We start from the raw sequence: 25406 nt of genomic DNA, 5'->3' as shown, positions 1-25406 counted from the left end.
TTGTGATTTTGAGTCGGCTCACTCTGCAGACCGAACTTGGCCTTTGCTAATTGATTTAATAAAAATCTAAACTTTTCTGCAACCTCTTTGACTTTGAATCATTTTTGCTTGGGAGAGTTGAAGTTTTGAGAGTTTCCACAACAAGAGGAGATCATTTAAGCTCCAGTCAGAAAATAACATCAGTAGAAAAAATAAAACTGAACTTTGCTGCTTTGTTAGTGACCAAACCATTTTGGAAAAATGATACGGAATTGCTAAACAGTTGATTAGGCCAAAGATAATCAATTACATTAGTCCTTATTTGATTCACTTCAATTGTCACAAAGCAGCTTCACCGGTATATTTTATACATTCTAGATATACATTTTACAGATATGAATCTATAAATTTATCCCAAATGAGCAAGCCAGAAGGTGACGGTGGCAAGGAAAAACTCCCTGAGACTACATGAAGAAACCTTGAGAGGAACCAGACTCAAAAGGGAACCTGTCTTCATCCGGGTGACACCAGATAGTGTGATTATAAGTAACTTGCTTCTATAACTGTGTGCTATATGGTCATCGTAGCAAAACTGTTTGTATCAATTGCAGTCCAAAGCCTTCTTCACGGTTTCTAAGTGCATCTTTAGACTGTCTATATGGAGTCATCCTCATCCTCATCCAGCCTGAAGTAGGGTATTAGGATGGATCAGGCAGGTCCAGAGAGCAGAAGCGGTCAGGATCACTGGTATCTCAGGAGTAGCATGTGGAGCCCAATAATTCCATAATGAAAGATTCAGCACAATTCTGTACACTTCTGTACAGTCTGTGATTTATGAAATTATTTCCAGATCAGTGTTTTCATTTTCTCATGTCTTCATATATTCGATAATGTAAATGAGTGTGCATATACGTTCACATGTTTCGGATGAAAGACAGGAAGCATGGCATGAGGTCATGACTCACTTTGTTGCTAAGAAGTAATTTTGTCTCATGTTACATTGTCATAGTGACAGTCTTCTCAAATGTGCAGTGGGTCCCTGTGTTAGCACGAGAAAGTGGGCAAGATTTTTTTAAAAAATGGAAGAAATAAGGTTTCAAGAGGCCCCTTTCGGAACCAAAACAGCCAGGTAAATTCAACTAAATATACTGTATGTTTGTTCTATTAAAGTCTAATAGTAAAGTATTGTTATCAGGCTTTTCAGTACATAGACAAGGCATTTTTTTTTTTAAATTCCAGGTTTGATATGTCTGGAGTCTATCCTGAGAACAACAGAGTGGCACCATACACTCAGATCCCCTACTGCAAGAACGCAATCAGTGATATGGTGAACAACAAACAGACAGTTGCTTATTCTAAGAGTCAATTGCCAGTTTATTTTGTTAGCATAAATGTTCAGACTCTGTAACCTAATCAGTAGGCCATCACATAATTGCCTCATTTAGCCATTCATACAAGGTTAAGCACCTATTAGTTGCTGTGTTTATGCACCTGCATGTCACTCTATCTTACTCTGAATGATGTTGTAAATCCATGACATTAAACAGTTATTTCTACTGTGTACAACTCAAAGACTTAGTGTTTCCAGTGCAAAACATATAGGTTTGTATACAAGTTTAGCTTCCCATATATGTTCCATGTCTAATCAGTGTTCCTTGTATTTTATGCCATGTTCAGAAAACCCTGGTTGGTCCAGGCACATACAAGATCACTAGTTTCATTGAGGAACTGGAAAAGAAACCTGGCAGCTTGAGAGGAATTTGTGAGACCAGAGCAAAGCGTTTTAAAGACTGCCAGGTACACACCTTGCCACTAGAGGGGAACAAATTATTTCCATCTGAGTCAGAAAGCCGCCGAAGGCTCTTCATTAACTCATGCTGTGTCCAAGAATAAAAAAAACTCATGAATATAAACATGAATCATGAATGATTCAGAATAATAAATGTGAATATATGTACAATATGAAGGTACAAATATGCCTTATTTTGTATGGCTTCCAGAGCTCTACCCCAGGACCAGGTGCTTATGGTAAAGGGGGAATCCCTTCAGCAGCACTGGAGGAGAAGAAGAGAATGCCTGTGGGGACCTGTCCCTCCATGGGCCATGCCAATAAGCATCGCTTTGAGACAAAAACTGTGGTAAATATTCAAATAATTTTGTATTGTCATTCATGATAGATAGATAGATAGATAGATAGATAGATAGATAGATAGATAGATAGATAGATAGATAGATTTGTGGTCAGACATTTACATACACTCATCATGGATATGAATATCAGGGTAATATTGGGCTTTCAATTATTTCATTATCTGTAACCGCTTATCATGTGCAGCGTTGCAGGCAAGCTGGAGCCTATCCCAGCTGACTATGGGCAAGAGGAAGGGTACACCCTGGACAAGTTGCCAGGTCATTGCAGGACTGACACACAGAGCAGTGGCGGCTCCTGAATTTTTTTTTCAGGGGGGGCAATTTTCCCCCGTTATGTCTACACGGACCGTGAATGTCCACAGGACTGAAGTAAATTGACCTAGGTACCAAATCAATTGGCCGAACTTGTTTTTGCCTGGTAAATTCAGATATCAATACAGACAATATCTCTTCTCTCCACTAGGTGGCAACACTGAACAAGTTAAAGGTGGCAAACTAAGGTAGTTTAGTAAACTAGACCCACCCGCGGGCAGCATGGTGGTGTAGTGGTTAGCGCTGTCGCCTCACAGCAAGAAGGTCCTGGGTTCGAGCCCCGGGGCCGGCGAGGGCCTTTCTGTGTGGAGTTTGCATGTTCTCCCCGTGTCCGCGTGGGTTTCCTCCGGGTGCTCCGGTTTCCCCCACAGTCCAAAGACATGCAGGTTAGGTTAACTGGTGACTCTAAATTGACCGTAGATGTGAGTGTGAATGGTTGTCTGTGTCTATGTGTCAGCCCTGTGATGACCTGGCGACTTGTCCAGGGTGTACCCTGCCTTTCGCCCATAGTCAGCTGGGATAGGCTCCAGCTTGCCTGCGACCCTGTAGAAGGATAAAGCGGCTACAGATAATGAGATGAGATGAGACCCACCCGCCTAGCGGCCAAAAATATTTTTGCCTACGAGTGGCAAATATTCACATTTAGTCTGGCTTGCCAGGCTAAAACTAAGGAAGATTCATTGTGAAGCCTTCAAAGCAAAACATCTGGCATCACAATCAATTAATATTACATTACTCATTTATTTTCTCATATTATTCCAGTATTGTATAATAAGTAGACACAAATTCTTAATTATAAACATATTCTAATTTCTTCAATTCTAAAGAATGTAATTAAAGTGGCAGGATATAAATCCAAAACAAGTGTTTATTTAAGTTTTGAAAAAGATGAAGAAAAGCATAACCATCAAACAAACATGTGCAGCTTAATTATGTGGGTTTTTTTATATGGAATTGCACGATTTTAACAACAAATAATTCTAAATAAATTCTGCAGTTTTTTTTCCCCAAGAATTCCTCCAGAAAGCCATGCCTTAAGAGGAAATTTAAAGTATTACAAGCATGCCAATGAACACAAAAGGCTTTAGTTATTTAGCTATATACACACACAAGGTTACACAAGGTTTTGTAGTCAGTGCAACTTGGCTTAACAAGTTGGAAAAAAGGTAAGTTGCTGCTGGCTCCAATGAACACATATACTGTACAATATATAAAAACTGAAAATATGCTTAATTTACACCAAGTCAGAGAGAACTTGAGGCTACTGAAATATTCCAAGCATGGCAATGTTAAACTGCCATTGGTAAAACAAAAACATGGCAATGTTAAACTGCCATTGGTAAAACACACACACACACACACACACACACACACACACAAAAACAACTTTTGCCTAGTAAATTCAAATATCAGATATCACTGTACCGTCTGCTGTGCTACTTCCAGGGTGGAAGAGAACGCAAGGGTAGCAAAAACGAGCATTGACTACATCACAGCCAGCTAGCCAAGTTTTCCGGTGGTACCAGTTCTTGTTAAAACCTCTTGAGTAGGTCTTCTCCCCCTTCGTAGACACTTGCTTGATGTTTAAATTCGGTCTAGGAGGTCCTAGCTGTTTGATTGCCGTTTTCTCCTCATTGGTACAACGACTAAAGGGAACTTCTTTCAGAGACGCTATCGTATTGTTGCACTCAACACTCGCCATCTTCTTCATAGAATGTTCACACATTTCCTGTGCAAGTTGCGTTTTCCAGCCCAAAATTATGTTCAAAACCCGCCAAAATGCACTTAAAACCAATCTGGCAACACTTGCGCGGCGCAACAGGCGTATGACGTAAGCACGCTGCTTGTGCGAGCACATAAAACCTAATAGAAAATGCATTGGGAGCGTGATTTTCGAAAAAAACGTACGTACCATTAGTGTCAATGGGAGATTTTGGGACAAATCTGAACCTGACAGAAATCGCCCCAAAAGGGCGTGGCTACACCAGGCGCAACCTTAGCCTGATTGGACAATGACATTACTGTTGCCGTGGTAGAGTAGATAAAAAAAAAAATCTCCCTCCCTGTTTGGGAGTGCGTCGCCCAAATCGCCCCTATTAACGAGCCGCCAGTGACACAGAGACAAACAACCATTCACACTCACATTCACACCTACGGTCAATTTATGGCCCTTTTCCACTACCCTTTTTCAGCTCACTTCAGCTCGCTTCAGCTCACTTCAGCCCGACACGGCTCGCGTTTCGACTACCAAAGAACAGCACGACTCGGCTCGCTTCAGCCCTGCTTAGCCCCTAAAACTCGCACCGTTTTGGAGTGGGGCTGAAGCAAGCCAAAGCGAGCCGAGTGAGGCTGGGGGCGTGAGCAGACACTCCCCTGTGCACTGATTGGTGAGGAGGAGTGTCCTCACATGCCCACACACGCCCCGCGAGCACACTGGGATCTGTAAACACCGTAAACCCGGAAGAAGAAGAATTACGAATTACGAGAATTTCTGAAGCCTTATGCGCCTCGCCTCATCTATACTCTCTTGCCAGTATCTGTTGGCGTTGTCGGTGACAACAAGCCACAGCACCAAGACCAGCAACACTAACGACTCCATGTCCTCCATGTTTATTGTTTACTATTCGGGTTGTGAGACTACCGCTTAAAAGATCACTGATGTCACTGTTTGCGCTGCTTAACGACATCACGTGACGTCCACCCACTTTCGCTAACTCCACCCAATGTGTCCACCCACTTCCAGCCAGCACGGTTCAGCACGGTTGTAGTCGAAATGCAACTCCAATAGCCCCACTCAGCTCGACTCAGCCCAACTCAGCACGGCACGGCTCAGCCCGACTCAGCCGCGTTTGTAGTGGAAAAGCGGCATTAGAGCCACCAATGGGGGAAATTGGAGCACCCAGAGGAAACCCACGCAGGCAAGGGGAGAACATGCAAACTCCACACAGAAAGGCCCCCGACGGCCACTGGGCTCAAACCCAGAAACTTCTTGCTGTGAGGAGACAGTACTAACCACTACACCACCATGCCACCCAAAATTATACATTCAGGATCAAAATATACATACAACACACCTAATATTTGGTTAAATGTCCCTTAGAAAGTTTCACTTTAGGTAGCCATCAACAAACTTCTGTCAGAATTCTGGTTGGATATTTGACCACACTTCTTGGAAGAATTGGTAGAGTTCAATTAAATTTGTGTGTTTCCTGGCATGGACCTGACTTTTAAGCACAGTTCACTTATGTTCAATAGAGTTGAGGTCAGCCCATTGGGAAGACCATTCCAAAAGCTTAATGTTATCCTGCTTTATCCATTCTACAACCATATTTGATGTGTTTGGGGTCACTGTCCTGTTGGAACGCCCAACTGTGTCCAGGTTTCAACCATCTAGCTGATGGTTTGAAGTCCTCCTTATATATTATTCTAGCCACTTTGTTTTGCCATGCTTAACCATTGGAACATTGTTCTAGGGGTTGAATGCCTCACCTTTACTCCTCCAAACATACCTTTGGTCATTGTGGCCAAACAACTCAATCTTTCTAAAACTTTTCTCGAGATGGCTTTTTCTTTGTCCATGTGGTCAGCTACAACTTTTAGGCAAGCATGAAGGTGTCAATTTTGGAGCAAGGGCTTCCTTCTCAGATGGTAGCCTCTCAATCCATAGAGATGTAAAACTTGCTTGACTCTAGACAGTAACACTGGTGTTCTAGCAGCTACCAGTTCATGGCAGGCCTGTGCCATGCACCATGGCACAGGCCTGCCATGAACTGGTAGCTGCTAGAACACCAGTGTTCTGGGTTGTTCCTGACCATCCAAACCAATTTCTTCTCAGTTGAAGATGACAGTTTGGGTCTTCTTCCAGACATTGGCAAAGTAGCTACATCACTTGTACATGTCAAACAAACTCTTTTTATGTTAGCACAGAGAAGCAACCAGTTGTTGTCAATCATGATCACGATCAGGAAATTAAGAGGTCTTGACGTTTGGCAAATTAAAAGACATTTTGGAACTTTCATCACCATTGAATTAACAGTCTAAGGGGGTATATGTATATTTTTGACCCTGTATATATAATTTTGACCATGTATTGGTTTCAGAAGACCGAGAATAAAGCAGCCTAGAGGGTCGTTAGGGTGATCTAGGGGTTGTTGGCGCTCTCTGCCATCACGTGAGTCATTGAAGTCAGAGGAGGTGGTCTGAGACACCACTTATCAGCCACCTACAATGCAGTCCTTGGCGCACTTCCCAAAAAACTGAATACACATCCACACCAAGACTCAGCTGACTTCAATGACTCACATGATGGCACAGAGAGCCAACGACCCACAGATCACCCTAACAACCCTCTAGGCTGCTAACACCGTTCACACCCGGCCTCCAGTGACCCTAACACCTACAGGATGATGGAGAGGGTCAACAACCCATGTGACCTCAATGACTCTCCTTAGGGTTGTTTTTGGTCCACTAGAGGATAAATACCTGGAACTCCCACTAGTCAGACAGAACTGAAGAAGCCTTTCGAATGAGAGGATTTCAAGCAAGTCCAGTTGCCTTCTTTAGCCCCTACGGTGTCCCTGTAACTGTCTTTCTCCTTCTGAAGCGATTGTTTATGCTCTGACTGAACTCACTTAATTTCCTCCTTATCACACACTCTGAAAGCCCTCTTCTTCCTGTTCAGCAGGGTCTTCAGATCCTTTGTGATCCACAGTTTGTTACTGGGGAAACAGCACTCTATCATTGTGCTAATCAGATTTTCCAGACAGAAGTTGATGTAGTCTGTTATACAGTTGCTAAGTTCCTCAGTGTCTTCATGATATAAGACTCATAAAGTATATCCGAGTCTGTTTCCTCAAGTCCATCCTGCAGCACCCCTTCAGCCTTCTTTTTCTGTTTCTTCACTGTCCTGATGTTAAAGGGTTTCAGCATTCAAACATGATCAATATCAATAGTACAAGCCTAAATTATAACATTGCACACAAGTACAGCCACCCGGTTAACTATCATAAGCTTAAAAGTCCAAAAAGCACATCAAGTTTTATTACACATGGGCAACCAATATGACGTCCAGGATGTGACGTAAAGTTGTTGACAGACAGGTACCGAAAGTTAAGTGTAGCTGATGTAAACATACTTGTTAGCCTGGATTTATTCAGATGAAAAAGTTATCTTCAAGTCAGTATGGATAGCAGAGAAACCAGATATCTGTATGAACCTTGGAAAAAGGACTATCTGGGAAATTATTTTGGCAGCAAATCATCAGGTGATTCTAAGGATGAAATTGGTGGTGCCTTGCAACCGCAAAGTTGAGAAGGCAGGAAAAAGGGTTTGGCAGCTATCTGGTGCACGTGTGAAAAGTGTGTCAAGTGCAGAGTTGGACAGTAATGAAGTCCATTTACTTGAGTACTGTACTTAAGTACACTTTTTAAGTATCTGTACTTTACTTGAGTATTTTTTTTGTGGAAATTTATGACTTTAACTTCACTACATTTGAAAGACAAATATAGTATTTTCACTCCACTACATTTCTATCAAGGTCCTCATTACTCGTTACTATGAAGTGGCTTTGAAAGTGGATGTTTTTTCTTTTCTTTTCTAAAACGTGATTGTTTTTTTCCGCAGATGACACTGAGACAGTCTATCAGTAATCACTAGGGTCACATCATGTCCATCGACTGTATAAAATCAAGTTCAATGATTTCTCAGCAGCATTATTTAAACACAATCCATTGATGGCAGAATGGAAGGAGGTGATTCTTCTGGGGAATGCACGCACTCATGGCCATGCCCAGAACCCATGTTTCAGTGTTTTGAAAGGACTAAAGATTTGTTTCATTTTAAATGTTTGCTTTGTTTGTCAAAAATGAACCACATCACAGCCTACAAAAACTCGCCATCCAACCTGCAGAGAAAGCAGTTTCCAAGAGAAAGCTTGCAACAAAGTTGTCTGTGCTTTTAGAGTTAGTGATAATGTTGCAATAGCTATGCAGTCTGGTTAGTCAAATGACTTTCTATGGATTTACCCGCCAAGTTGCCATAGCCTTGTCCACGGCTAATGTTAACACATAGCGAGTTAACTTGGACACTGTTAGTTAGCATGTAAAAATGGAGTTATGCTAACATGAATAATGTTAACTTATCTGAAGTTCTTTCAGAAATATGTTTTAGCATAATCTTGCCAAATAAACAGAATGTACAAATCTTTCTTTTCTAGTAGCATTAGCTACCCAATATGATTTCGAGTTTGAAAAGAGTTTGCTAGCATCAGGTGGAGCTTCACTGACTAGCTAGCTTAACGTTAAACCACCATGATGGCGTGTTCATTTTGTGAATTCACATTTCAGTCTGGGCGGCACGGTGGTGTAGTGGTTAGCACTGTCGCCTCACAGCAAGAAGGTCCGGGTTCGAGCCCCGTGGCCGACGAGGGCCTTTCTGTGTGGAGTTTGCATGTTTTCCCCGTGTCCGCGTGGGTTTCCTCCGGGTGCTCCGGTTTCCCCCACAGTCCAAAGACATGCAGGTTAGGTTAACTGGTGACTCTAAATTGACCGTAGGTGTGAATGTGAGTGTGAATGGTTGTCTGTGTCTATGTGTCAGCCCTGTGATGACCTGGCGACTTGTCCAGGGTGTACCCCGCCTTTCGCCTGTAGTCAGCTGGGATAGGCTCCAGCTTGCCTGCGACCCTGTAGAACAGGATAAAGCGGCTAGAGATAATGAGATGAGATATATATATTTAGGCACTGCCAAACGTTGCATTCCTGAGGAGTATAAAATGTGTTAGTAAATAATCCCATATTATTTTTTAAAAAGTAAATTAAAAATAAGTCCTGGATAAAAACCCATCTATCTTACGTAAATAAAGATACAAACTGTGCTGTCCAGTGCTCTGCATTCCGCTCTACTCCACTATAAACTCACACTCGGCTTTGAGCCGTCACTAGCCTATATTTAGACCATATAAACCCTTACAAAAAAGAAGTTTATTCAAGTGTGCTTCTAGTATACTTCTTTTAAACTAAAAATAAGAGAGTATGCTTTCAGTTTACTTTTTATTTACTTATCAGAGATATGCTTAATAAAGTTATATATAAGTATACTTGGCTTATACTGAAAAGTATATAGAAAAGTCCAAGTACAAGCTTATACTTAAACTTAAATTCGCCGGCCACGGGGCTCGAACCCGGACCTTCTTGCTGTGAGGTGACAGCGCTAACCACTACACCACTGTGCCGCCCATATATATATATATATATATAGTGGTGCTTGAAAGTTTGTGAACCCTTTAGACTTTTCAATATTTCTGCATAAATATGACTAAAACATCATCAGGTTTTCACACAAGTCCTAAAACTAGATAAAGAGAACCCAGTTAAACAAATGAGACAAAAATATTATACTTGGTCATTTATTTATTGAGGAAAATGATCCAATATTACATATCTGTGAGTGGCAAAAGTATGTGAACCTTTGCTTTCAGCATCTGATGTGACCCCCTTGTGCAGCAATAACTGCAACTAAACGTTTGCGGTAACTGTTGATCAGTCCTGCACACCGGCTTGGAGGAATTTTAGCCCATTCCTTTGTATAGAACAGCTTCAACTCTGGGATGTTGGTGGGTTTCCTCACATGAACTGCTCGCTTCAGGTCCTTCCACAACATTTCGATTGGATTAAGGTCAGGACTTTGACTTGGCCATTCCAAAACATTAACTTTATTCTTCCTTAACCATTCTTTGGTAGAACGACTTGTGTGCTTAGGGTCATTGTCTTGCTGCATGACCCACCTTCTCTTGAGATTCAGTTCATGGACAGATGTCCTGACATTTTCCTTTAGAATTCGCTGGTATAATTCAGAATTCATTGTTCCATCAATGATGGCAAGCCGTCCTGGCCCAGATGCAGCGAAACAGGCCCAACCCATGATACTACTACCACTATGTTTCACAGATGGGATAAGGTTCTTATGCTGGAATGCAGTGTTTTCCTTTCTCCAAACATAACACTTCTCATTTAAACCAAAAAGTTCTATTTTGGTCTCATCCATCTACAAAACCTTTTTCCAATAGCCTTCTGGCTTGTCCACGTGATCTTTACTGCTTGTCTGCAGTTTGCTAATGTTCTTTCTGGAGGGCAGTGGCTTTCTCCTTGCAACCCTGCCATGCACACCATTGTTGTTCAGTGTTCTCCTGATGGTGGACTCATGAACGTTAACATTAGCCAATGTGAGAGAGGCCTTCAGTTGCTTAGAAGTTACCCTGGGGTCCTTTGTGACCTCGCCGACTATTACACGCCTTGATCTTGGAGTGATCTTTGTTGGTCGGCCACTCCTGGGGAGGGTAACAATGGTCTTGAATTTCCTCCATTTGTACACAATCTGTCTGACTGTGGATTGGTGGAGTCCAAACTCTTTAGAGATGATTTTGTAACCTTTTCCAGCCTGATAAGCATCAACAACACTTTTTCTGAGGTCCTCAGAAATCTCCTTTGTTCATGCCATGATACACTTCCACAAACATGTGTTGTGAAGATCAGACTTTGATAGATCCCTGTTCTTTAAATAAAACAGGGTGCCCACTCACACCTGATTGTCATCCCATTGATTGAAAACACCTGACTCTAATTTCACCTTCAAATTAACTGCTAATCCTAGAGGTTCACATACTTTTGCCACTCACAGATATGTAATATTGGATCATTTTCCTCAATAAATAAATGACCAAGTATAATATTTTTGTCTCATTTGTTTAACTGGGTTCTCTTTATCTACTTTTAGGACTTGTGTGAAAATCTGATGATGTTTTAGGTCATATTTATGCAGAAATATTGAAAATTCTAAAGGGTTCACAAACTTTCAAGCACCACTGTGTATATATATATATATATACATATATATATATATATATATATATATATATAAGCTTTGAATGTCTATACTATTCTAGTTAATCAGCTTGCATGGCCTGAATCCCTTTTCTGTGGACGGTGTTGGAATCAGCATCAGGTTTGAGTCTAACGCAACCTGCATTGCCCAAGAGCTGAGCCTGTAGATTCATTTCAATGCAATCGGGCTCAAAATGGTCCTCACAAACAACAGAATTTCTACCAGAGAGTGTTTCTAAAGTGTGACCTGTTCCCAAGTTATGCAGCCACTGTTTAGCAAGCTATTTACGTTGCTCGGTTGTCGGCAGTGGAACACAGAAAAATGTTTTCCCTTATCATCATCACATTTATTATTCTGCTATTTTTCAACAATGTTCTGCACACCTGGATACATCGCGGTGTCAGGAGCAGTGGGCCAATCAAGATACAGAAAACCTATCAACGATACTACGTCAGACACCGCCCACAAAACGGCAATATGGCTGCAGCCTTGAGTAAGCAGGAATATAAAAAGAATTTTAAAGTACTGCTTTATGCAACACAGTGTGATAATACAAGGGAGAAAATGCATTTGTGCAAAATGTGTAGTATGTCTAGCCTATGTTTATTTTTCACTATGGGTACCCTTTAAAGTGAGATGGGCTTTTGAGTTCATAACATCAGTGAAATTTAGTTCCCTCTGAAATTTGGTCATTGTGATATATGTTTATTTCTGTAATATCTCACAAAATATCAGGCCATTCTGTGGCTGGGAAGTTATTTAATTTGAGGGGATTCCCTAGCAAATAATATGCATGAAATCGCTCACTTTGCACAGTCAAGCAGACAGAGGAAGTCTGTGTGCGCATGTGCAGGTTTACCACCACCTTCTTCTTTTGGGTTTTACAGCAGCTGGCATCCACAGTGTTGCATTACTGCCATCTACAGGTTTACCTTTGACCGTGCACTGACAGTTCCATCATTCTGTCACTAAACGAACAGCTGATCACACCGAGGTGCTCGCTGACCACCGATATTTATTAGTTTGGTCCTGTGTTTCTTTTCCTTCGCAACATATCTTTTCTTCTCACTTTCCGTTACTGTAGTCGGTCTTTCACGTTTCATTTGCACACTCATGTCCTCCATTTTTCTCTCCTGTTTCAAATTTGTATCTGTGAAGGAAATTTAGTGAATGAACATTCCTATTCTCTGTGTTTCTGTGTGTTGAGCTCAAGTGGCCTAGTGTACTGAGAAAAGTTGTTCTTCCACAAGCTGTAATCGCCTTTCTGTGTCCTTGGCGACTTCAGCTGGTGATAAGCAGGCTGCGCATCTCAGAGCACATCAGGTGCATGCTCTAACAAAGAACCGATGTTTAGCTTCGATGGAAAGCCTCGAGCCAATCACGTGAAGACGCGAGCAGTAAGCGAATGCCTTTAGAGTATAATAGATAACAGCCACTAAGACACAACTCAGAGTGTGCACTCTCGGCATCACCTGAGGTGGTGTCTTCTTCTTCTTCTTCTTCTTCTTCTTCTTTCCTTTTCCTGTTTTATATCTCTGTTTTATAAGATCTACTATAATAAATAACTGAAAAGACAACTGCTAAGCATTCTGAAGTGTTTATTAGAAGTTTGTCTGTGAAGATTCTCAGGCTACATCCACACGACAACGGCAACGAGATTTTTTTAAAAATATCGCGTCCACATGGGCAATGGATCAGTAAAATATCAGGTTCATATGGCAACACAACGCTTGCTGAAAACGATGCAATACACATGCCACACCACTACGTGCGCTGTAAGACGGTCCCATCGGAGACACCAGAACAATAGAAGTAGACACGTGCGCATAACTGCGCATGCACACAGTGACTATCCCTGTCACTGTCACACGCACACACTTTCTCACTCCCTATCCTATGGATATAGTCCCTTTAAATCACGTGCTCGTTTTTTGAATGGAGACGCGGAAAGAGGAATGAACAGGGGTAGATGGAAGCCGGTACGCCAACATTCTGATATCCTCCAGAATTCTTTTATGGTCCCGAATAAATTGAATGCTACACGTTGATGGATTACTTTGTTCTTCTACGCCCTTTTTGAGGAATGTATTGTCAGACTTAAACCAACATCTGAAGAGGTGAGATCGCTCCTTTTTTTCCCCTATTTTTGCTGTCGGGATTGACTCTGCCCTAAGGGCTATTCTCTCACTCTCTCTCTCTCTCTCTCTCTCTCTCACTTTGCACAATTACACAATAAACATTCACAGTGAAAATATTTTGTAAGCGTGTTTCATGAACCAAGTTATAGGATTTGTTGACAACTCACATCGAGTTCGTTACACTTCTACCTGGTGTGAAACACATGTGGTTGTGACGTCATCGTAAACAAATCCGTTCTACTCATCCAGACGACTTCGCAACGGCTCCGTTGCCAGATTTTTTCACTCTGGAACCGGTTCTCAAAAGATTTCGTTTTGGGGCACCCAAAACACCGGTGCCGTGTGGACGCCAGGCCAAAACGATAAACAATTTTATCGGATTCACCTGAATCCGTTGCCGTGTGGACAGGGCCTCAGTCAGCGAGGAGTTAAAGAAGCCATTTTTGTCAACCTGGAATGGCCATCACTGAACAGAGGTGGGGGTCTAAGGGCCTCTGCATGCTCTTGCGACAAGGCTTTCGCAGATAGCTTTTCGCAGACAGTTGTAATTTATCGTTGAGCGGGGAGTAATAGGCATGCGCGATGTTATTCACCACCACAACGCAAGGGGGCGCAAAGTCGCGAAATCACTAGGAGTAGTTGGTGGGTGTGGTTAGTGGAGTGTTTATCCTCCGGTTACTTATAATGACTAGAACTGGAGTTGTATAGATGTACGTACTTCCTCGATCAACCGCTCTTCGTGCTGCTCCATCTTCGCTCGTGTTTTTAAAAATGGCGGTAGTGAAAACAAACCAAATCGGGAAAGTAGGGAAGCGGAAGTGCATGTACAGCGGATGTAGAGTGGACCAATCAGAGCCCTCTTGTATGCGACGCTGTCTGCGAGGCTTCTGCAGTGGTCACAATTTTTGGGAGGTGCGCGCAGAGCGTCTGCAAAGGGTGGGGGGCTACGCAGACACCATCTGCGATGCCATCTGCAAGGAATGCGTTGTCAGCATAAATTGGCCTTAAGACATCATTTATCAGCCATCTACAATGCAGTCCTTGGCACACTTCCCAGACAACTGAATGCACACCAAAACCCAGCTGTTTTCAGTGACTCACAGGAGGACAGAGAGAATCAGCATTCCATTGATCACCTTAACGGGCAATCCATTGATCATCCTAACGATTCTCGAGGCCGTTCACATCCAGCCCCCAGTGACCCACACCAACAGGATGACTCAATCACTATGTTTACATGCACATAGAGAGAATCGAATTTCTGCCATTGCTCGACTGAAATCGAAGTTCAAAATGCCATGTATACACCTTAATTCGGCTGAAATTGAACCGAACTTGATTTCTCGGAATTGAGCTACACGACCTAGTTTATGCGATTTCTGCCGAGCTACTTTGTGCATGTATACCCTATCGAGCTAGTTGTCGAGCTACTTCCGTAAGTGACGAGTGACGAGACCACAAGCAGGAAACACAACAGCCTCGGTCGGCATGACAACAGTAGTAGCGAGCAGCAGAAGAGGTCAGGAGGAACAAACGAAGAAGAGAAAATGGCGATGTAGAGCTCTCTGAAGTGTGGGTGGAGCACAGAGGACGGCAGGACAAAGCTTCTGGTACTAATAGGCTTTTTATTGTCAGACTTTTCAGTTTAACAGCCTACTTTTATTCTTGAGAGAAAAACACACACACGCGCGCGTTTTGTTCTAGTCCCGGGATGAGCTCTCCCCTCTGCTCTCCCTCTGCCTCCTTAAATAGGGCGCGGTTACTGGGAAGACACACAAACACAGGTTAATTACCGTCAGGTGAAGTGATTCTGCCACTCACCTTCCCTGGCTCCGCCCTCCTGTCACAGACCGGCGTTTGACCACGCCCCCACTGCCACAGGCAAGCAGAAACGTGCACTTCTGGAGCAATGAGGAGACAGAGTTCATGCTCATTCAGCTTAAGGAGTTGAATATATTAAAATTCATGGACGGGAGAAAAACGCGCAATGGAGAACACGGAACTGATAACTTTGTTTACACTCTTGAATAGCTCTTCTTCATGACGACAACCGGAAGTGTACCAACACGATGGGGCGTGTTGCGCCACCTGTGGCTCGGGTGCACAATGCACCTCACACAATAGCCCGATTTCATTGTGTGCATGTAGGATTGGATTTCTCTGGCACCCTGCTGGGACCTTCAGCTCGATTACCGACAGCAGCTCGATTTGGATGTGCATGTAAATGTAGTCAGTGACACCTTAGATGAGCTTTTCATCCATGAGAGGATAAATACCTGATACTCCCTATTAGTCAGACAGAACTGAAGAAGCCTTTCGGATGAGAGGTGAAACGTCTTCAAGAATCTTCAAGCAAGTCCAGTTGCTCTCTTTTACCACCCACATTTATTAGAAGTTTCCATTACATATCCCACAATGCCTTGCGTGAACAGGGAAAGCCCACCATGTGATGCATGATGTAGTATCTTGAACTGGGTCATGGTGAAACAGGATAAAATAGTGGAGAGTTTAGGGCCACAAGGCCCTAAATTCATCAGTTGTTCTATTTAAAAAAATAATAAAATTGGAAGTCTGTGCTTCGGATTCAGGAGCTTTCGGTCCACTAAACAAAAATATTTGGGCGTCTGGGAAAATTCTTGTTATGATCTACACTTGAAAAATCTGAAAGGCAGTCGAGCTTTAATCTCCAGAGGTCGCTATGAATGCATTAGGATGGCCTGTCATTACTTTACTAACCACAGAATGTTTCTGCTCTGTCATGGCAACAACATTCAGATTACAAACCTGTGCACTGACCAATAGGTGTCTGGGGTTACACCATCTATCATTCACATAAACAACAAGTTCACCTCCTCTGTACTTACTGCTATCTGTCATGTGACTGTGTGAACAGTGTGAAAGCTGTTCAGTGAAATTGTAGACTCTTGAGTTGACAGACAACAAATATTGTATGCATGCGCAATATGTACATTTAAAACCTCAGCTTGTTTTCTGTTTGTGTTTTTCCAAATATGCAGGACAGTGGCTTAGGTCCAGGTACATACAATCTGAAAAGCTTCACTGAGCTGATGCTGAGTTGCAGAGTCAGTAAAAGGAACCCGTATGACCTGTCCACTGGTAATGGAAACCTCTTCACTGCTCCTGTACGCACCACTTTTGTCAAAACTAAAGTCCCATCACCACAAAACTTCTGTGTACTAAAATAGTTTTTAATTAAAAAAAAAAAAACTATGCAAAAGCAAATGTACAGTTCCTTGCAAAAGTATTCATCCCCCTTGGTGTTTGTCCTGTTTTGTTGCATTACAAGGTGGAATTAAAATTGGTTTTTTTTTTTTTTTTTGGGGGGGGGGCACCATTTGATTTACACAAGAAGTCTATCATTTTAAAGGTGCAAATTGTTATTTTATTGTGACACAAGCAATAATTAAGATGAAAAAAATCTGGAGTGTGCATAGGTATTCACACCCCCAAAGTCAATACTTTGTAGAGCCACCTTTTGCTGCAATTACAGCTGCAAGTCTCTTGGGGTATGTTTCTATTAGCTTAGCACATCTAGCCACTGGGATTTTTGCCCATTCCTCAAGGCAACACTGCTCCAACTCCTTCAAGTTAGATGGGTTGCGTTGGTGTACAGCAATCTTTAAGTTTTGCCACAGATTCTTTCCTTCAGTCCTGACCAGCTTTCCTGTCCCTGCAGATGAAAAACATCCACACAGCATGATGCTGCCACCACCATGCTTCACTGTAGGAATGGTGTTCTCAGGGTGTTGGGTTTGCGCCACACATGGCATTTCCCATGATGGCCAAAAAGTTCAATTTTAGTCTCATCTGACCAGAGAATCTTCTTTCATGTGTTTGGGGAGTCTGCCACATGATGTTGGGCAAACTCCAAACGTGTTTTTTTTTCTTAAATCAATGACTTTTTTCTGGCCACTCTTCCATAAAGCCCCACTCTGTGGAGTGTACGGCTTAAAGTGGTCCTATGGACAGATACTCCCATCTCCGCTGTGGATCTTTGCAGCTCCTTCAGTGTTATATTTGGTGTCTTTGTTGCATCTCTAATTAATGCTCTTCTTGCCCGGTCTGTGAGTTTTGGTGGGCGGCCTTCTCTTGTCAGGTTTGTAGTGGTGCCATGTTCCTTCCATTTTACTATAATGGATTTAATGGCACTCCGTGGGATATTCCAAGTTTGGGATATTTTTTTTTTATAACCCAACCCTGATCTATACTTCTCCACAACTTTGTCTCTGACCTGTTTGGAGGCTCCTTGGTTTTCATGTTGCTTGCTTAGTAGTGTTGCAGAGTCAGGGTCCTTCCAGAACAGGTTGATTTATACAGACATCATGTGACAAATCATGTAACACTTTGATTGCACACAGGTAGATCTTAATCAACTAATTATGTGACTTATGAAATGAATTGATTGGACCAGCTCTTATTTAGGGGTTTCATATGAAAGAGAGTGAATACCTATGCACACTCCAGATTTCTGTTTTTTCATCTTAATTATTGTTTGTGTCACAATAAAACAACAATTTGCGCCTTTAAAGCTGTAGGCATGTTGTGTAAATCAAATGGTGCTAACCCTCCAAAAATCAATTTTAATTCCAGCTTGTACGTAATGTGACAAAACAGGACAAACACCAAGGGGGATGAATACTTTTTCAAGACACTGTATGTATAGCCAATTTAAAGCAGCATGAATATTCTGTGCAGAAATGGGTGAATCCAGACCCAGGTACGTATCCCAAGGAGTTGCCCAAGTTTGGTGAAGAGCTGCAGAAGCCTGAGAAGAAGAAACATGGGGTGTTTGGAAGTCGGGAGCAATACCCTGCCATCCCTACTGAGAGAATCTACCTATGTACCTTGTCTCAGTGCCCACAGACTGCGGTACATATAGCACACATGTAACAACATCTACACAGCCTTAATCCCTGCTACCTTCAGTCTCACTTACAATGATGTAATGTGCATGAGTAAGCTCAGTCCTTGTGCATTAAAACTTTTAATCCCTCATTCATTGACTCTTTCCCTGTCAGTCATCTCCTGGCCCAGGTTGGTATGATATTATTCCTATCACTCTCAAGTATCGATCAAAAAGTGGCAAACAAGCCCCTTTCCTCTCCACTGCCCCACGAATGAGCAAGAAGACAGAGATGCTGATGAATAAAAACCATGTGAGGTCCACAACACATTGATACAACAACAAAAGCAAATGCATAGATAGTTTGTCTTGACATGCATATACAACAAATAGTGTTGAGGGCATTTATATATGATATAAATATCTCCAAAAACACAGTATGATATAAAATATTTTGATTCGTTCCGTGTATAAGCAATTACCATAGAGTAAAATTATTTATGGATCTAAACTTTCAATGTTCAGATTTTTAGAAAGAGGTATTTAGAGACTTAAAAAAGTTATTAAGAAGGTTTTTTTGCATAATATGGAATGTGATGTAATAATATGGAGTCGTGATTTTTATTTTTTTATTTTTCCTACAGAATCCAGTCGGGCCTGGTCGCTACAACATAACAGAGTCAAATCAGAACAAGAATAAAAATAGTCATAGATCATCATTTATATCTGGCACCCAGCGCTACCTACACTGCCCTGAAAGAGCCAAGTTCAACCAGTAAGAAAAACTATACATTACTCAAAGCATGCATTCACTTCCAGATCTAGATGGAGTTGTTAGTTTCTTAGATGTGGCCGAGCAAAAAAATTAAGAAATGTCTTTAAAAAGCTTTCAGACATTCAAATGTATTCAATAAGTAATTAATCTCATTCTAAATACACTACATAACTAAAAGTGTGGAGACACCTGACTATCACACCCATATGCGACTCAAAGTTGGAAGCACACAATTGTACAGGATGTCTCTGCATGCCATAGCATTACAATTACCCTTCACTGGAACTAAGCAGCCTAAACCTGTTCCAGCATGACAAGGCCCCTGTGCACAATGCAAGCTCCATGAAGACATGGCTTGCCAAGGTTGATGTAGAAGTAGGCTTGTAGTACTCGAGTCCGACTCGTGCCCTAATTTTAAGGACTTGTGACTTGACTTGGACTCGGACTTGTGCATTAACTGCATTCAGACTTGTAAATTGGAGACGAGGACTCGGATTTTTTTCTTTATTTTTTGTAACATGCCATAATAATTTGGCATAAGATGTTTATACCTGGGGGCGGCATGGTGATGTAGTGGTTAGCGCTGTCGCCTCACAGCAAGAAGGTCCTGGGTTCGAGCCCTGGGGCCGGCGAGGGCCTTTCTGTGTGGAGTTTGCATGTTCTCCCCATGTCTGCGTGGGTTTCCTCCGGGTGCTCCAGTTTCCCCCACAGTCCAAAGACATGCAGGTTAGGTTAACTGGTGACTCTAAATTGACCGTGAATGTGAGTGTGAATGGTTGTCTGTGTCTATGTGTCAGCCCTGTGATGAGCTGACGACTTGTCCAGGGTGTACCCCGCCTTTCGCCCGTAGTCAGCTGGGATAGGCTCCAGCTTGCCTGCGACCCTGTAGAAGGATAAAGCGGCTAGAGATAATGAGATGAGATGTTTATACCTACATTAATTTTTATACTAATTTTGTGCAAGAGAATGCACATTCACCTGTTCATACATAATGTTCAGGAACAAACTAATGTTAATGGTGCTAAAATGCCTGGAGAGAAGCCCCTAGGATTGTCCACTTTGCTTATACAGACTTCTCGTGCAGTGGGAAAAAAATGCACTGCTGTGTGTTCCATATGTAGAAGAACTATCGAGGAGAAGACGGGGACAACCTCGAACTTCAATCGTTGTTTGACAAGACTCCACCCAGAGAAGGAAGTGACACGCTATGTTATTTGCTCTGTTGATAGTGGGCGGGGCTTGCTGAGCGATGAACAAGCTTTTTATCTGTATCCTATTAACTAAAATGGGGCAGTCGAGCAGTAATATTAGTCCAACACAGTAGCAGAGACACTTTCACATAAAGACAGCAACAGCACCGTCAAATGGTGGAGTTGGAGTCTTGTTCTCGGACTCGACTCGGACTCAGCTCGGCTCAATAGTGGACTTGACTCAAAAATTTTTTCAGTGACTTGGACTTGAACACTGGGGACTTGAGACTGGACTCAGCTCGAGGTTTAGTGACTCAACTCGAGGTTCAGTGAGCTGAACACTGACTGCACCCCAGGCCTCCTCACCAATATCAGTACCTGACCTCACTAATATTCTGATGGTTGAATGAGCAAATATTTCCACAGCCACGCTCCAAAATCGAGTGGAAAGCCTTCCCAGAGGAGTGGAGATTATTATAACAGCAAAGCTAAACTAAATCTGGAATTGGATGTTCAACAAGCACATATAACCTCTTATAAATACCTTGGCATCTGGCTTGACAAGAAGTTATCCTCTGGAGTCCATATAGAGAGTCTTTTAAAAAAAAAACACCGACCGAAGCTAGGTTTTTTATTTTCGTTTAAAGAAATGTTTTCCTTTTACTGCTGGAAAAAGATTAGTTCAGAGTACTTTCCTATCAGTATTAGATTATGGTGATGTAATATACAGTGCCTTGCAAAAGTATTCATACCCCTTGAACTTTTTCACATTTTTCCACCTTACAACCACAAACTTAAAAATTTTTTGTTGAGATTTTATGTGATAGACCAACACAGAGTAGCACATAATTGTGAAGTGAAATGAAAATGATAAATGGTCTTCAAAATTTTAAACAAATAAAAATCAGAAAAATGTGATGTGCATTAGTATTCAGCCCCCCTGCGTCAATACTTTGTAGAGCCACCTTTTGCTGCAATTACAGCTGCAAGTCTTTTGTGGTATGTCTCTACCAGCTTTGCACATCTAGACACTGAAATTTTTGCCCATTCTTCTTTGCAAAATAGCTCAAGCTCAGCCAGATTGGATGGAGAGCGTCTGTGAACAGCAATTTTCAAGTCTTGCCACAGATGCTCAATGGGATTTAGGTCTGGACTTTGACTGGGCCATTCTAACACATGAATATTCTTTGATCTACACTGTAAAAAAGAATAGTTGAGAATACTTGAAATTTCAAGGCAACAGTCTGCATTAATAATTTTATGTTTTGCCAACGATGTGACCATGATAATCCAAATTATGATAACACTGTTATCTTTATTAAGAATTCTTAATTAAGTAAATTTTCAATTCCTCATTCTGCCAACATAGATTTCTCTTTTTGCTGAACAGTGGCATTCACAGTAGTACAAAAGGCAATTGAGGTTATCACAATTTTTGGGGGGGCTTTTTTCACCTTTATTTGGATAGGACAGTGTAGAGACAGGGATCAGGAAATGACCTCAGGTCGAAATCAAACCCAGGCCCCCGGATTTATGGTATGGCGCCTTATCCACCTGAGCCACGACAACATGAACTTTAACCCGAGAGAGAACCACATTGCCCAGCCTATGCATTTGGGAGAGGAAACCACGTGTCTTGGTCATTCAGAGCATGCGCTGAATAAACACCTGTGACAATTATGTATTTTCAATTCAGATTATTCACTATTGTATATTTACACATCATTGAGGTGCACCCTATCAGTTTGATGTGGATTTTTCTTGATGTGGATAATTCTAAAAAATAGAATTATGCTTTGTTCAAGTAATTCCATATTCACAATTGAATGGACAAGAAAACATGAATAATTATTAACGAACAGAAAAATCCACATCAAACTGATAGGGTGCACCTCAATGATGTGTAAATATACAACAGTGAATAATCTGAATTGAAAATACATAATTGCCACAGGTGTTTATTCAGCACATGCTCTTAATGACCAAGACACGGGGTTTCCTCTCCCAAATGCAAGGGCTGGGCAATGTGGTTCTCTCTCCGGTTGAAGATCATGTTGTTGTGGCTCAGGTGGATAAGGCGCCATACCATAAGTCCGGGGACCCGGGTTCGATTCTGACCTGAGGTCATTTCCTGATCTGTCTCTACACTGTCCTATCCAAATAAAGGTAAAAAAAAGGCCCCCCCAAAAATTGTGAGAACCTCAATTGCCTTTTTGTACTACTGTGAATGCTACTGTTCAGCAAAAAGAGAAATCTATGTTGGCAGAATGAGGAATTGAAAATTGACTTAATTAAGAATTCTTAATAAAGATAACAGTGTTATCATAGTTTGGATTATCATGGGCATACATCGTTGGCAAAACATAAAATTCTTAATGCAGACTGTTGCCTTGAAATTTCAAGTATTCTCGACTATTCTTTTTTTACAGTGTAAACCATTCCATTGTAGCTCTGGCTGTAACTTAAACTCTATGTTTAAGGTCATTGTCTTGCTGGAAGGTGAATCTCCTTCCCAGTCTCAAGTCTTTTGCAGCCTCCAGCAGGTTTTCTTCCAGGATTGCCCTGTATTTAGCTCCATCCCTCTTCCCATCAACTCTGACCAGCTTCCCTGTCCCTGCTGAAGAAAAGCATCCCCATAGCATGATGCTGCCACCACCATGTTTCACAGTGGGGATGGTGTGTGCAGGGTGATGAGCAGTGTTAGTTTTCCGCCACACATAGCGCTTTGCATTTAGGCCAAAAAGTTCAACTTTGGTCTCATCTGACCAAAGCACCTTCTTCCACATGTTTGCTGTGTCCCCTACATGGCTTCTTATGCCTGTCTTTCAACAATGGCTTTCTTCTTGCCATTCTTCCAAAAAGGCCAGATTTGTGGAGTGTACGACTTATAGTTGTCCTGTGCACATATTCCCCCACCTGAGCTGTGGATTTCTGCAGCTCCTCCAGAGTGATCATGGGCCTCTTGGCTGCTTCTCTGACCAGTGCTCTCCTTGCTCGCTCTGTCAGTTTAGGTGGACGGCCATGTCTTGGTAGGTTTGCAGTTGTGCCATACTTTTTCCATTTTTGAATGATGGATTGAACAGTGCTTCTTGAGATGTTCAGAGCTTGGGATATTTTTTTATAACCTAACCCTGCTTTAAACTTCCCCAGAACTTTATCCCTGACCTGTCTGGTGAGTTCTTTGGTCTTCATGATGCTGTTTGTTCTTCAGTGTTCTCTAACAAACCACTGAGGCCTTCACAGAACAAGTGTATTTATGCTGAGAGTAAGTTGCACACAGTAGGACTCTATTAACTAATTAGATGACTTCTGAAGGCAATTGATTGCACTGGATTGTATTTAGAGGTATCAGAGTACAGGGGGCTGAATACTAATGCACATCACATTTTTCAGATTTTTATTTGTTTAAAATTTTGAAGACCATTTATCATTTTCGTTTCACTTCACAATTATGTGGTACTCTATGTTGGTCTATCACATAAAATCTCAATAAAAAACTTTTAAGTTTGTGGTTGTAAGGTGGAAAAATGTGAAAAAGTTCAAGGGGTATGAATACTTTTGCAAGGCACTGTACATGCATGCATCTTTATTCTATTTGAAGAAACTGGATGTTGTTTATCATTCTGCTTGGAGGTTTGTAACTGGTGCTACCGCAATAACACATCTTAGATTTTATTGCAAAAGCTTTAATGGGCAAATTACCTCAGTACATTTTGCAGTCTACTGACACTTCACACTACGGCGTACACTACTCGCTCATCAGTCAAACTTCTCCTTCAGTCTCCAACCACATGGACAGAACTGGGAAAATCTGCCTTTTGTTCATATGCACCACACGATTGGAATGAGCTGCAAAACATTCTAAATTTGGATTCCTTGGCTTCGATGAATGTGTTTAAAAAATCTCTTAAACTCAGTTCACATAGAACAGTGTCATTGTTTCAAATAAGTGTCTTTTTTATCTTTTCCATGGTTCATTTTAGTCACTGACTCCCGTATGTCTCTGTCTGTTTTAGTCTGTGTTAATGTTGCCTGTCTCTGTTTGTGCACTGTATGTTTATGAAACTTTTTATTTTATTTGCTGCCATCTTGGCCAGGACTCCCTGGAAGAAGAGATATTGTATCGCAATGGGACTTTCCTGGTAAAATAAAGGAGAGATAAATAAAATAAAATAAAATAAAATAAAATATGGGTGGCACGGTGGTGTAGTGGTTAGCACTGTTGCCTCACAGCAAGAAGGTTCTGGGTTCGCGGCCAGCGGGGGCCTTTCTGTGTGGAGTTTGCATGTTCTCCCCGTGTCTGCGTGGGTTTCCTCCGGGTGCTCCAGTTTCCCCCCACAGTTCAAAGACATGCAGTTAGGTTAACATGGGGCGGCCTTGGGTTGAAGTGCCCTTGAGCAAGGTACCTAACCCCTAGCTGCTCCCCGGGCACTGCTCTGGGTGTGTGCGTGTGTTCACTGCTTCAGATGGGTTAAATGCAGAGGATGAATTTCACTGTGCTTGAGTGTGCATGTGACAAATAAAGGCTTCTTCTTCAAATTTCAGCCTGGCCTTTCTGTGCGGAGTTTGCATGTTCTCCCTGTGTCTGTGTGGGTTTCCTCCGGGTGCTCCGGTTTCCCCCACAGTTCAAAGACATGCAGGTTAGGCTAATTGGTGGCTCTAAATTGACTGTAGGTGTGAATGAGAGTGTGAATGGTTGTTTGTCTCAATGTGTCAGCCCTGTGATGACCTGGTGACTTGTTCAGGGTGTACCCCACCTCTCGCCCATAGTCAGCTGGGATAAGCTCCAGCTTGCTCGCGACCCCCCACAGGATAAGCAGTTACGGATAATGGATGGATGGATAAAATAAATGTGTAACGGTCAGATGTCCACATACTTTTGGCCATTATTGTGTATATAAACTTGTCTATTCCTAATAACTACTGAAAGTCAACATAAATTTTGTTCACATTGTGTACAAAAAGTAAATGTGATGTACTGTCTGTATTGTAATATGAGGGGTTTTATTATTATTTATTAGGGAGCGACTCAGGCCTATGAACGTTCCTTTGGACAGATCATCATTCCTCTTGCAACCTGAGGGCCACTTTAAATGAGCAAGAAGTCCAAGGCAGTTGGG

The 25406-nt window shown here is 42.0% G+C and overlaps 1 protein-coding gene across 1 annotated transcript; it reads left to right on the top strand.

Moving 5' to 3' along the window:
* The first annotated feature begins 1058 nt into the window (after nucleotides 1-1058).
* On the top strand, nucleotides 1059-25383 carry LOC132882622 (ciliary microtubule-associated protein 2-like). Its single transcript, XM_060915709.1, has 9 exons — nucleotides 1059-1108; nucleotides 1219-1306; nucleotides 1657-1776; nucleotides 1980-2117; nucleotides 16475-16600; nucleotides 18174-18347; nucleotides 18497-18634; nucleotides 18966-19096; nucleotides 25308-25383. The coding sequence occupies exons 1-9, from the start codon at nucleotides 1059-1061 to the stop codon at nucleotides 25381-25383; spliced, it is 1041 nt and encodes a 346-aa protein (XP_060771692.1).
* The last annotated feature ends 23 nt before the right edge of the window (nucleotides 25384-25406 follow it).

Source organism: Neoarius graeffei, chromosome 3 (assembly GCF_027579695.1).
Source record: "Neoarius graeffei isolate fNeoGra1 chromosome 3, fNeoGra1.pri, whole genome shotgun sequence".
Classification (NCBI taxonomy): Eukaryota; Metazoa; Chordata; class Actinopteri; order Siluriformes; family Ariidae; genus Neoarius; species Neoarius graeffei.
Note: the sequence above shows the minus strand (reverse complement) of the source record. Positions and strands in the feature narration are given on the sequence as shown.